The sequence below is a fragment of the Musca autumnalis genome, unplaced genomic scaffold (assembly GCF_047663935.1).
Source record: "Musca autumnalis isolate F117 unplaced genomic scaffold, ASM4766393v1 scaffold_3, whole genome shotgun sequence".
Lineage (NCBI taxonomy): Eukaryota > Metazoa > Arthropoda > Insecta > Diptera > Muscidae > Musca > Musca autumnalis.
The window spans coordinates 110,851,809-110,867,092 of record NW_027411866.1 but is presented as its reverse complement, the minus strand read 5'-3'; the positions used below and the strand labels follow the sequence as shown (position 1 = coordinate 110,867,092).

At 33.0% G+C, this 15,284-nt stretch overlaps 1 protein-coding gene across 12 annotated transcripts in view; it reads left to right on the top strand.

Annotated features, from left to right (window-relative positions):
- LOC141397476 (uncharacterized) overlaps nucleotides 1–15,284 on the top strand; it is a 655,384-nt gene that overhangs the window by 481,783 nt on the left and 158,317 nt on the right. For all 12 annotated transcript variants that reach the window (XM_073973773.1, XM_073973783.1, XM_073973777.1 and 9 more), the window contains one exon: nucleotides 10,141–11,742. In XM_073973773.1, the coding sequence (XP_073829874.1) occupies nucleotides 10,698–11,742 (1,045 nt within the window). In that variant the 5' untranslated portion in view covers nucleotides 10,141–10,697. The remainder of the gene's footprint in view (nucleotides 1–10,140; nucleotides 11,743–15,284) is intronic.

The following is a 15,284-nucleotide window of genomic DNA, read 5'->3' as shown; positions in this document are numbered from 1 at the left end:
TCACAACAACACCTAAGGTTGACGCACTGTATTATAGCTGCAATGACGTAAAGCATGAGTTTGGTTGAGGATTTGTAGTTAGTCGGAGACTAAAACATCTGGTATCCAGCTTCACCCCAGCTTTTTTGCGCGCATGCTCCCGCTGAAGAAAAGGACGAACAGACCAAAGATATATTTTACGAGCGCTTAGAAGAAACATATGACCGTTGCCCTGCCCATGACATTAAAATTTTTCTAGACGATTTTAATGCCAAAATTGGAAAGGAGAATATCTTTGGCCCAACAGTCGGGAATTTCAGTCTCCATAGTGAAAAATCTGACAATGGTATGAGGCTGATAGACTTTGCAGCTGCAAAAAACATGGTAGTTAGCAGTACCAGATTTAATCATCTCGATATTCATAAGGGTACCTGGCTGTCTCCAGATCAAAAAACAAGAAATCAAATTGATCATTTTGTGATAGATGGACCGTTCTCAGACAATTCGTATATTCCAGAAAGTTGTTAACTGATATCCTTTCTACGTTATTGTTGTTGATTGTTTTCTTCAATTATGAGCGGTTTAGTATCTATGGACCAATAACAATGAAAAAGAATAAAAATCGCACTTGTTTTGCTGTTTTGGCCATTAGTAATATAAGGAAAATTTTTGTAGTTGGCTATTTGCTTCAATTTTGATCAGTTTGATATCTGTATACCAAACCCATAGAAAAATTGTAAAGAAAATATGAGGTTTGGTGGATTTTATGTGTTCAGAATTTGTTCTTTAAGACAGGAGCTACAGCGTTGCCTCCGAGAACAAATTAAAATTATTAGCTGTTTAGAAGATATGAGCGTGACAAAATGGTCCCTTTTGACAACAAGTCCTCAAACTTTTGTGGGCCCATAACCGCGAAAGTGTAAGTGATGGGGAAAACGAAGTGATTTTTTATTTTATTTATTTATTTATTTATTTATTTATTTATTTATTTATTTATTTATTTATTTATTTATTTATTTATTTATTTATTTATTTATTTATTTATTTATTTATTTATTTATTTATTTATTTATTTATTTATTTATTTATTTATTTATTTATTTATTTATTTATTTATTTATTTATTTATTTATTTATTTATTTATTTATTTATTTATTTATTTATTTATTTATTTATTTATTTATTTATTTATTTATTTATTTATTTATTTATTTATTTATTTATTTATTTATTTATTTATTTATTTATTTATTTATTTATTTATTTATTTATTTATTTATTTATTTATTTATTTATTTATTTATTTATTTATTTATTTATTTATTTATTTATTTATTTATTTATTTATTTATTTATTTATTTATTTATTTATTTATTTATTTATTTATTTATTTATTTATTTATTTATTTATTTATTTATTTATTTATTTATTTATTTATTTATTTATTTATTTATTTATTTATTTATTTATTTATTTATTTATTTATTTATTTATTTATTTATTTATTTATTTATTTATTTATTTATTTATTTATTTATTTATTTATTTATTTATTTATTTATTTATTTATTTATTTATTTATTTATTTATTTATTTATTTATTTATTTATTTATTTATTTATTTATTTATTTATTTATTTATTTATTTATTTATTTATTTATTTATTTATTTATTTATTTATTTATTTATTTATTTATTTATTTATTTATTTATTTATTTATTTATTTATTTATTTATTTATTTATTTATTTATTTATTTATTTATTTATTTATTTATTTATTTATTTATTTATTTATTTATTTATTTATTTATTTATTTATTTATTTATTTATTTATTTATTTATTTATTTATTTATTTATTTATTTATTTATTTATTTATTTATTTATTTATTTATTTATTTATTTATTTATTTATTTATTTATTTATTTATTTATTTATTTATTTATTTATTTATTTATTTATTTATTTATTTATTTATTTATTTATTTATTTATTTATTTATTTATTTATTTATTTATTTATTTATTTATTTATTTATTTATTTATTTATTTATTTATTTATTTATTTATTTATTTATTTATTTATTTATTTATTTATTTATTTATTTATTTATTTATTTATTTATTTATTTATTTATTTATTTATTTATTTATTTATTTATTTATTTATTTATTTATTTATTTATTTATTTATTTATTTATTTATTTATTTATTTATTTATTTATTTATTTATTTATTTATTTATTTATTTATTTATTTATTTATTTATTTATTTATTTATTTATTTATTTATTTATTTATTTATTTATTTATTTATTTATTTATTTATTTATTTATTTATTTATTTATTTATTTATTTATTTATTTATTTATTTATTTATTTATTTATTTATTTATTTATTTATTTATTTATTTATTTATTTATTTATTTATTTATTTATTTATTTATTTATTTATTTATTTATTTAAAAGGTCAACAGGATGAGAAAACGAAAAATGTTAAGTGCCATTTTACTCCATTTTGCCTATAGCTTCAGACGTGTGTAGTCCGGTTCATGTGTAATTTTGGCTGTCGGACGGTGTTATCAACAGTTAAGATATTATTCTCCTCCATGGAATTATACTTAACGTAGAAAAAGAGCTTAGTAGTTACCAAATGTTCATATTTACTTCAATACAGTGATGGTGGAGGATATAAATAGTTCATGTCGCCCTGACCTAATTTCTTGTTCTTTAGTTTCAATATGTTTACTATCGATTCCCATATAGATATAAACAGTCGGATACGATAAAAAATTGGGGTTTTGGTCACAAAAATCGATTTCTGAAACACTGTGCGACGTATTGATCTTTGATCTTCGCATCATTAATTAAATCCTAAACGATATTCACAAGAAAATGATAGACTGAAATGTAATATTGAAATAAAATGAGCAAAAGGACTGGTTCCTCATTCCTTGAATCGCTCGATTGCCCAACACTAATCGATTACTTAATCGATTAGTGTTGTTCCATCGATAGTGACAATGATTGTTTGCCAACACAACGACTGGGTTCTTTCTTATGGTTTTGTTATGGGTGGACTTCGAACGTGTGACTGAAAACAAATAATCTTGTATCCTCCTATGTTTGTAACTTTCCTTGTATTTGCACAAAATAATAGACTTGAATCCAAGCCGTTTACAATAGCTCTTCCACATCGACAGCGTTTGTAAAATTGTTTTAAAACATTCCATTACAATGTGCCACTGCAATTGCAACACACTTAATAATATAGCAAATTTTCATTAAATTAAGCCAACTTTGAAATATGAGAATTTTAATGGCAAACTAAGTAGACTGCAATTTGGAATTGGAGCTATACGACTCACTCTGTGACCCTTCTCGCTGCTATGTAACTCTAATGAGAAAAAAGTTTGCGTTTTTTCTGTTATTTTCCACTTGGTCACAATTTGTTAAGAATGGTACAGAAAACGAGCTGAGTATGCACGAGCAGATTGAAAATGTTTGGCTGCTTGATGTCGATGCTGCTGCCACGTTTGTTATAGTTGTTGGTGGAATTTGTAATTGCATTAAGGCTAGTTTGCCATCTGAATTGTGTTATAATGAATTGAATGACTCCAACGTGAATGAATGTAATTCGTAGCAATGTGCAATTATATTTTATTGTAAATCGATACATAATTAAAACATAGTCAAGGCTATTAAAAAGGCTAACGCTTTTCGAAAATAAGGGAAGTGAGGAAATAAATATTTCGCTCTTTAAGTTCGAACTATTAAATAATGTGTATAAAAAAATTTATTAAGCATAGTCAGATATTTCAAAATACATAAGGACACACATAAGATAAATCATAAATTAAGTAAGCTCTAATTTTTAATTGGAGAAATATGACTAAAAATTTAAAATATTTCACACTGGTATCAAGAAAAAAATGTATTGGCTATTTTGTAATTAATCGTAGTTTAATACAAAAAATTTCAATAAAATCGAAGAGTACAATCATTGTTAAAATTTGGTTTTAAATATTAAATTACTAAAATTGTATCAATGCCCACTGTGCTGTCTTTTTTTCTATTTTTTATTAAATAGCTGACATATCACCAAAAAATATAAAAAAAAAAAGATTTGTTCAAATCATGGGTATATACACTTGCCTTAACCAAATTTAAATGGAAGATGCTTACACCTTGGAATTTTTTGCAGATTCTGAAACTACAATAGATGAGAAATATCAAGAAACAAAAAAAAATCGCCGGAAGGATTTTCAAATAATTCGCGATTTAAGCTCACATTTTTAAGGGTTCTTTAGGTTTTCACGATTTTGCTTGGAAACCGCGAGTCCCATGTGAATGGGCCTAAAGAAAATGTTGTAGCAGTGAAAACTATTCACAAGATTGGCCTTTATGACATTTTCATAGGTTTTACCGTTTTTGAGATATAGAAGTTCAAAAGGTAGTTAAGGCGCACTGAGCATGATATTGTTTCATAAGGAGGCGATACAGTCAGTGTCTCAATGTCTAAAAATGTGAACTTAAATCGCTATTTATTTAAAAATCTCTCCGGCGATTTTATTTTTTGGTTTCTTGATATTTCTCATCTATGAGCATTGTAGTTTCAGAATCTGCAAAAACTTCCCAGGTGTAAGCACCTTCCTTTTAATATTAGTTAAGGCGCACCGTGTATAATGAAGAAGTTACGAGTATTTCTTTGCATATACATAGTTTTTACAGAATTCTGGAACCGTTAGTAAAAAAAAATCTGGAAATATACTAAAATGTTTTGCTGATAAACAGCATCACCACAGCAAAAAAATAAAGGAAATGAAATCAAAAACTTCATTTTGAAAAAGGGTCCGATTTCACTCAGAAATTCCCATATGTATATTCCTAATCAGAGTAAAATAATGACTCCGTCTGTCTGTTGTAATCACTGTAGCATTCACAGAAATGGAGATAGTACGCTAAAATTTTGGGAGAGTCGTCTTCTGTTTGCTGGCAGGTCAAGTTCGATGATGGACTATATCGGTTAATGTTTTGGTATAGTCCCCATATAACGGTACTGTGTTATTTAAAGTATTTTGACGTTTTTAGCCACATTTTCAGACCGAATTAGCTATAATTTGAAATTTAGGGTTCCTAGTGACCAAAAAACTTATATGTTTTGCTGTAGCCCCCATATAACGGTACCTTCCGATATAAGGTACTTTGAGGCGTTTAGCAACAATTTTTGACTGAACTAGCTGTAATTTGACAACTAGCTGCCATTTTACTCCATTTTGCCTATAGCTTCAGACGTGCATAGTCCGGTTCATGTGTCATTTTGGCTGTCGGACCGTGTTATCAACAGTACTAGCTGTAATTTGACAATTGGGATTCTCAGTGGCCACGAAACTTCTCCACCAAAAATCGTCAATATAGGTCCATGTTTTTGGTATAGCCCCCATATAACGGTAATTTTTGTTATTTTGAGGATTTTATCTACAAATTTTAACTGAACTAACAATGATTTGACATTTGAGGTTCACAGTGATAACGAAAGTTCCCCACCAAAAATCACCAACATAGGTCCATGTTTTGGTATAGCCCCCATTTGAGATGCGATGTTTAACCGAATTTCTCCTTTAAGGTTTTCAGTGGTCACGAAACTTCTTCAATAAAAATCGTCAACGTAGTTCCATGTTCTCATTCAAAGGTGCCTCCCGATTTTTGATATACAGAGGATTTGAGCTAAATTTGTCAACCGAACTAGCTATAATTTTACATTTGAGGTTCTCAGTGGTCACAAAACTTCTTCAATAACAATCGTCAACATAGGTCCATGTTTTGTTTTTGGTTTATATTTTGGTTTTGGCCAAAAAGTTTGTAACGCATCGAAATAGTAGTCGTAGACCTATATTTATATATACCAAAATGAATGTCTAGACGAGCTGAGTCGATCTAGCTATGTGTGTCAGTCTGTCTGTCCTTATAATCACGCTACAGGCTGAAATTTCGATCGGATCGTCTGATGTGGCTGATGTGGGTCCCAGTGAAGAAGAATGCTATTGATTTTGGTGATGGCCAGATCATATTTAGGGGATGGGCAAACAACTTTTGAGGGGAAAATACAAAGTTTTATTCTTATATGAATGTATCCGCTCCTAGTATGGGTATTCCGAAAGCAAAGCATGGTAGAAAAGTTCGCCTTTACAAATATGCAATGTAATTTGGTGTATGTGGTCAAACAACGGAGATATCGCAATAGTCGATAAAGCATACCGTTTTTCATTTTTATGTTTTTTTGGTAATCAAGCTACAGTTCGCAATTTTGATCGGATCGTTACGAATCTTTGGAGGCTGATGATGTCCCAGACAGGAAGAACGCTATTGATTTTGGTGAAAGTGGAATAATATTCAGGACTCAGAATTGCTTTATTCTTATGCAAATATCTCCGCTTCTAATAAGAGCATTCCAAAAGCAAAGCCTATCAATTGAAGCAGAAAAGATCACCTTTACAATGACGAGTACCCCAACCTTGGTTGGGTGCATTTCAACAAAAGCAACCCATAATAATCAAGAATTTCAATGCGGATATCCCTGCTTCTGTTGGGCGTATTCCAAGGGGAGAGCTTGATAGTGAAACTGGACCAGCATCAGGCATCAGCCCGCAATTTTGATATCACTGAAAGTTACTCTTTCCATACACACACACACTCACACACGCACACACAACTTTACTCATTTCAAACACAATGACAAAATCGCATGCTTCCATTGTTGTTGCTGTCTTTGCCTAATGTTTAACTAGACCATCTGAGCTTTAAATTAATAACAAATGTGTTGGCATTGATGGTAAAACATCAGAGCTCTAAATTATCCCAATTTTAATATTTTGAAGTATTTATTTTAATGGCAAATACTTCTGCTTCTCTTCTTCTTCTCTTCTGCAAAGCTTTCAAACAATACCAATTAGATTGTCGACAGTTGTCAAATCTAATATTATGAATTATTTTGGTTCAGTTAGCCCTAAATCATTTTGGTATAAAAGCCAGGGTGAGTGAAAACTTTAGTATCTCCCTAAAAGAAATGTTTACCAGTGAAAAGCTTATCCACAGTAGTAGCGGTGTAGGGTATCACATATGTAGTCGGCACCGTCCCTACTAAAGCTTTTGCTCACTTGTTTAGGTTAGATTAGACATTTGGAGTATCCGTGGTAGAAACATTTTTGCACCTAAAATTTTTGATCTGGAAAGGAAACTAATTAGATCGGCCTGGTCGAACTTAAAAAAATTTTTCTTATTGATTTTTTTTTAATTTTCTCGTCTGCAAACATTATAGTTTCACAATCCGCAAAAACTACACAGGTGTAAGCACCTTTCATTTACATTTAGTCCAGGTGCACTATGTTTTTCGATGAACCTTATGGATTAGCATTGAACTTCAAATGAAGTTATAAATATACATACATACATACATATGAACAAAAAATAACTTAATGGTTTCGAAGCGAAACAAATTTCTGCGATGGAGAGAGGGCGGCACAGTATGGGAATGAAAATGCTCGAAATAGAGTACGAGTTTACTCGAAGAGTAAAATCGAGTAAAAAAGAATTGATATATGTATTTTTAGAAAAATGTTTGTGTAGTGTCATGTCCCCCTCAACATGTCCTCCCTCAACATGTCCCCCCCCAACATACCCTCCCACAATTTGCCCCCATCAACTTCCTCGCCCTCAACTACCCCCATAAACATGTCCCCAACACTACACAAACATTTTTCTAAAAATACATATATCAATTCTTTTTTAATCGATTTTACTCTTCGAGTAAACTCGTACTCTATTTCGAGCATTTTCATTCCCAGTCGTTTTCTCTTGCAAAACTCGTACTCTTCAAATACTCGTACTCGCAAACACTTTTCACTCGCGAGTAAAAACGAGCAAGTCTGAAATATGCTTCGCGATTGCCGAGTAAAAATAGAGTATACTCGATCTATTTTTTCAACTCGCGCGAGTGCTCCCGCTCGAACTCACTCGAATTTCACTCGCGAGTAGAATTCCAGCGAGTATTTCGGAGCTCTGATTAGAAGAGAATCTAATTTTCATTCATGATTTTCAAAATTTTGTGGTCAAATTTAAAAACATTTATTATACCCTCCACCATAATATCGAGGGTACAATTAAATTTGTCATTCCGTTTGTAACACATTGAAATATTCATCGGATACCCTATAAAGTATATATTTATATTCTTGATCAGGGTAAAATTCTAAGTCGATATAACCATGTCTGTCTGTCCTTCTGTTGAAATCAAGATACAGCTCGCAATTTTTAAGATAGAGCTTTGCAGTTTGGTATAGAAGTTTATATTACTCCTAAGATGTTTGGTATTGAAAATGAGCTATATCGGTCGATGTTTTGATATTGCCCCCTGGTTTTAGCTTCACTATCACACCGAAATGGCTGAAATTTGGTACCTAGTCTTCGTTGGGGATATAAAAGTTTTCCACAGAATTTTGTCGGTATAGGTCCACGCCTTCATATAGCCCCCATTTGCGGTATTTTGAAGGTTTTGGCCTCAATATTCTACCGAAATGGCTGAAATTTGGTATTTAGTCTTCATTTGGGGAATAAAACGTTCCACATTAAATTTGTTGGTATAGGTCCACGTCTTCATATAGCCCCCATTGAACGTTACCTCCCGATTTTCGGTATTTTGAAGGTTGTGACCTCAATAGCCCCCACAGAACGGTACCTCCCGATTTTCGGTATATTGAAGGTTGTGGCCTCAATATTCCTCCGAAATGGCTAAAGTTTGGTATTTAGTATTCGTTGGTTGTATAAAACTTTCCCCCAGAAACTGTCGGTACAGGTCCACGCCTTAATATCTCCCCATAGAAATGAACCTCCTTATTTTCAGTATTATAAAAATTGTGGCCTCAATATTCCACCGAAATGGCTGCAATTTGGTATTTAGTATTCGTTGGGGGTGTACAACTTTCCATCCGAATTTTGTAGGTATTGGACCACTCGTTTAAATTGCCCCCATATAAGTGTACCTCCCGATTTGCGGTATTTTGAAAGTTGTGACCTAAAAATTCCACCGAAATGACGGAAATATGGTATTTAGTCTTCTTTATTGGTATAAAACCTTCCCCCAGAAATGTGTCGGTGTAGGCCCACCCTTCATATATGTATCCCCCATAGAACTGTACTTCCCGATTTTCGGTTTTTGAAGGTTAAGGCTACTATAATCCATCGAAGTGGCTGAAATTTGGTATTTAGTCTTCGTTGGGGTATTCAACTTTCCCCTTTAAATTTGGCGGTAAAGTCCGCGCCTTCGTATAATCCCCATAGAGCGGTACATCCCAATTTTCGGTATTTTAAATATTGTGGCTTCAATATTCCACCGAAATGGCTGAAATTTGGTATTTAGTCTTCGTTGGTGGTATAAAACTTTCCCCTCGAAATTGGTCCGTACAGGTCCACGCCTTCATATAGCGCTCATAGAAAGGTACCTCCCGAATTTCGGTATTTTGAAAATTAGCCACATTGTTTTTCCAAAATTGCTGGAATTTGGTATTTAGTGTTCTTCATAAACGAAAGGAAACTAATTGGCCAGTTTACCTAAAGGGTGGAGGGTATAACAAGTTCTTACTTGCTTTTGTAATAAAAATTATTTATTGACACTTTTTATATTTTGCTTACAACAACAAATTTATATGTGGTTGTTGTTACGTTTGTTGAACAACAACACTTGCCTCTACCCGGATTAATTATGCCCTGGGCTGAGGTATACAAATATTTACGTTACTCTTCATGGAAATGTTTTGAGTTTATAGGTAAAAAGGGAGAAAAGGAGCTCCTTCACCACCTGTCTCTCCTAAAAGTTAAAATTTCTTCATGTTATATTTTCAATGTCTGGCATAAGAGATATTGAGATTGACAATAATACATTTTGCATTTAATCGTATTATTGTCATCAATCTCAAAGAATAGAAAATTATTATTACGTCACCATAGAATTATACCTCCAAATTTTCGCTAGTAAACTTCCATGCATGAAATTGGGAATCTACATTATGATATAGTCCTCAAAGGACTGCATTCTCATATTTTTTTCCTTGGCTTCTGTTTGTAACTATCAATCCCTTTTTTTCTCTCATTTTAGATGAACGATCGTTACATTGATATGGTCAAATAACTACAACACTAAAAGTTAAAAGCGCCAAAGGCCTAATTGAATAATGACAAGGATACAAACGACGGCAAGCGAATCAATTACAAGGATAACACCAAACGTTGTGGTTTCGAATACGAATGCATGGACAATTGTTGCCCGCAAATGGAATAAAACCATTGTCAATGAAAAAAATAAAGTGAAAAGAAGACAACAATTGGATTGCATGAGAGTAGCACCACAGCAAATAAAAACAACAACAAACAACTCCCCTGAATAGGAATACCCACAACCAAGCATACGAACAAAAATTATTCACTGGACATTTAAAAGGATTTTTTAGCCAGGCTAACCAAACCAAGCAAAATTCGACAACAACTGAAAAAAGTCCAAGTCTATGGAAATCCTATTAAAACAAAGTGGACCATCATTGCCACCGCCGCCGTCGTTGCCGCCATCATTTGTAGCACCAGCACGTAGCACAGCAACAGCACAGTGTTCCTTGTCCCACAAAGTGAAGTTGACAAACTGTAGTTGTTGCAGTGATAATGAGGAAATTAGTCATTTGCCTTTTAGTATTTGGGCTCTATGCAATACAGACAGTGGGACACATGAACAGTGACCCAGCGCCAGGACGTTCACCGGGACCACCTGTGCCATTAGCATCAGTATCATCTGTAGCAGCAGTGACAGTATCTGCAGCAGAACAGCAAAAAGTTGTAAAGAAAATTCTAAATGACGGTAGCCATTATAACAACAACAAGAAAAACATCTTTACCCACAACAACAACAACAGCAGTGAGGATAATAATGAAACAAACAAAGACTACGAAGACGTGTCTTCCTCCACTTCCAATGATAGTTTCACAATAACCTCTGAAGGGCAACACATTGACTTGGACCACAGTAACAACAATGAGGAGGTTAAGGGTCATTATGCCGAAGTAAAAACTTCAAATGAACCAATCAGCACACCCAGTTCTAATCCAGAAGACGAAGCAATTAATTTTCAATTAACAAAAACTCAAAATGACAAGAATACCGAAAAAGACCATCCACAAGAAGTGGATGCAGAAAACAATGCAGGGACCCCGCTTAATCGAACAAAGGAGGTCGAGACAAAGATGACAACAACATATGTCAGTGGAGGAAAACCACTGACGCCACAAGCTACGACCTTTGCTAATGACCAATATTCACAGATATTACAGCAGGAACACCAATCTGTAATGTCCTCGTCATATTCCGAACAAGTTGTACAGGAGGAGGAGGAGGAGGGAGAGGAGGATGATGAGGAGGAAGATAAAAAGCCCTCATCATCATCGTATGCAACAACAACAAAAAGTACCATAACGTCTACCCTGAAATCCTGTCGCTCACAACTAGATAATTTTCTTAGTGATGCCACAGTGATTGATGCCGTCGATACGGTTGACATTGATACAACTATGCCGAATGTTGTCAACAACAACAACACCACTAAATCCAATAATCCCCGCTCCCATCAAGGCATGCGAATAGAATTACATTTGCAGCATGACATCTTTGATACTTCCAGCGAATTTGGTATCAATTGTGGTCTGCTCTACAAAGGTAAGCGAACATTTTCGGTGTGTTTTTTGTTTGAATTGCATTTCCATTCAATTACATCCAACCACGGAGTAGCAGATTATGGTCAGAATGTGGAAGAAAAATCCTTTTATTTCCATTTTGTGGTTTGTACATTTATGACCTCAGAAGAAATGAATTCCAATTACTCATACCTAGTAAGCTTTCAATATGCGTAGATGTTGCAGGTCAATAATACTGAGTTAACATTCTGCTGTACACACATTAGTTTGCGATTAGAACCGCAACGTACATTCATGGTTTTGTGTCCACAAATTAGATATATATCAATGTTCAACGGAAAAAATTATTATTTTCGCCGTATATAATTTACACACGCACAAACACACATTTAACTATCACCCATCATACCAATTTCAGATTATGGATAACGAATATACATAATTTTCGAATGTTTGATACACGTTCCGACAAATATGTTATACCCTCCACCTAAATGTGGAGAGTATATTAAGATTTTTTCCCGTTTGAAACTCATTCTTGATCAGGATAAATTCTGAGTCCGTCTGTTGTGATCAATCTAGCGTTCCAATAATTCCGTGGGCAAGTCAAGTTCGAAGATGAGCTATATCGGCCCAAGTTTTGGTACATTCCCATTTAACAGTACCTCCCGATTAAAGGTACAGTATAGTCTCTACGGATACACGTTAACCCCGGGGGTCCCAGTGCTCACTTCTCCATGAAAAACTGCCAACATAGGTCCATATTTCGTTACCTTCCGATTTTCGGTATTTTGAGAGTTTTAACATAATTTTAACTACTCGTTATTGACATTTGGAACCCCAAGTCACGAAACTCCCATATGACAGTACCTCGCGCTTTCGCATTTGGGGCTCTCTGTGAATACAAAACGTCTATACCAATAACATGGTGCTCTTGAACCATCTTTAAATGGAAGGTGGAACTACAATTTTTATCGATGAGTGGGTGTATACAACTTTCCACATGCAGTCCGATTCACTAACTCATTTTTTGAGTTACCGACAAATACCGGTAAAATAGAAATGCCTGTAATTTCGGTAATTAAGGATGTTTTTCGGTAAATTAGCGAAGAATAAAAAGCAGTCGTAGAGTTCTACCGCTAGCAAGATAACTCTTCATTCATAATTTTGTGTTTTAATTTGGACGATTTTTGTCGGTAACTCAAGAAATGAGTTAGAGAATCGCACTACTGAAATGTGTTGGTATAGGCAAACGTCTTCATATAGCCCCCAGAGAAAGGTACCTCCGCATTTTCGGTATTTTGAAAGTTGTGGCTTCAATATACCACTGAAATGGCTGGAATTTGTTATTTAGTCTTCGTGAGATTATACAACTTTTCATCTGAAATTTATCGGTATAGATCCACGTCTTCTTATAGCCCCATAGAACCTTACCTCCCGATTATCGGTATTTTGAAGGACGTAGATTCAATATCCCTCCGAAGTAGATGAAATTTAGCATTTAGTCTTCCTCCCGATTTTTGATATTTTGAATGTTGTGGCCTCAATACCCCACCGAAATACAGAAATTACCACCAAAAAACTATCCATATACATATATGTGGGTTTTGATCTAGCCTCCATTATCAATTTTATGTATTTAGAGGGGTTTTTGTCAAATTTTCAAACCGAGATTGCTGTAATTTGGTATTGTGTTTTTAAATAGAGGATACAGAGAAAAACGATGGGCTCTTTTAAAGAGTGTTGCTATATTTTCCCTCTGAAGTGGATGTAACTTGGTAACAATGAAAATTCCAATATTTACCATCAAAAAAAGTTTTATCGTTTTCTTAAGTGTCTCCAGCATGATTTATACACTTTTTCAGGCGCTCAAACCAATTGTTAAAGCACTTTTTCCACTCCGAATAAGACATCTTCCAAAACATGGTTTTTGTACGATTCAACAGCATATTCTGGCCACGAAAATCGTTGAATACGTCTTGTTTTCTTAACATGCTGGAATCAAATGAAGTCATTGGATCCCCAGTCAGGTATGGATGGCGGATGTCCCATCAATTCTACGTTTTATTCGGTCAAACAGCGCTGGTTTGAATCGATGTGTGAGAGCTCCCATTGTCATGATGCAGAACGACTCGAGTGTAATGGTAGTGACACCGTGTGTGATGGTTGGAGCGATAAATAACTCTCGAACGGATCTGTTGATTCGGTCCAAAATTTGGCCTTCGTATTATTTTGTTCAAACTTAGTTTAAGATCGAAAATAAGCCATATCGGTTCACTTCTTCAGGTACCTCCCCCCACAAAGGTTCAACAGTGTTCGGAAAAATTGTGCGCACGATAACTCTTGAAGGAAGTGAACGATTTGTGCCAATATTTTACACGTCCTAATATATCTACCAGATATAGATTAGGTTCGAATATGGACTATATGTGTCCTTTCTTTCGGGCGCCTTCCACAGAAAATTTCAAACTACTTTGATTTTTGATGAAGCAACTTTCAATAAGTTTTTTTCAGGGGCAAGACCATACTTCTTGAGAAAACAGCCCGAAAGGTGTAAAAAACCCCTATGACACCATATATAGCGGCTGGAGAGCACGATTACTCTCGAACTAATCAACCGATTTGGTCCAAAATTTGGCCTTCGTCATGTTTTGTAAAATCTTAGTTTCAGTTCGAAGATGGTCCACAATTTCGGGTACGTTCCCCTAATATTTAAAAAAATTCACTAAAGGGTTTGCATGATGACCCACTGAAAAGACTAGTAGGTGCGATATCTATCGAAAAGATATGACTCCCAAAATAAGATCCACTTCTATAATGGACTATGTCGGTCCATTCCTTTAGTACTTCCTCCGCAACACTTTTGAACTTTAATCCTTACCGAAAATTTTGTCGGCAACTTCAAATGTCCAAAAGGGGCCCAAAAATTCTGAAAAAAAAACCCTAAATACATTCGATATTTCCGTGGATTAAAGATTTCAATTAACATAGGCTGAGGGTATATCTATGTCGGCAAAGCCGACTGATATTTTTTAACATCCCGCCTAAGATGTTTGTTGAACAATTATTATTATTTATTATATATTATGTAATACATCTTTGCGTGCCACGCAGTTTCTTTCTTTTCGGCGAAATGAGGAAGCAATTTTAAAATAAATTTATATTTTATACATTCCCACACAATTATACCCATACCACCCATAATAACCGCAATTGCCTTTAGGCAATATTTAGATTATGATAATATTGTTGTTATTTTCCCCCATCACTTTTTTGTATGTAAATTTTAGTCGTGTTAGAAAAAATAAATAAAGGAATATAAAGAGAAAGAAAAACCCGTCAACTTTGACAGCCATGAGTGGTATCAACAGTGACATGGTTGTGGATCGATGGTTAGCTGGCTGGCTGAATGCTTGTTGTAGGGATGAAAAAAACTAGCAAATTATATGCATAATTGAGAATTGACACTTTACACTTGTTGTCTGGCAAAGAGTACAGCTATCTGACATTCAATCACTCTTCACCAAACACATACTTAAACATTAGTTTGCCAACATCGATTAT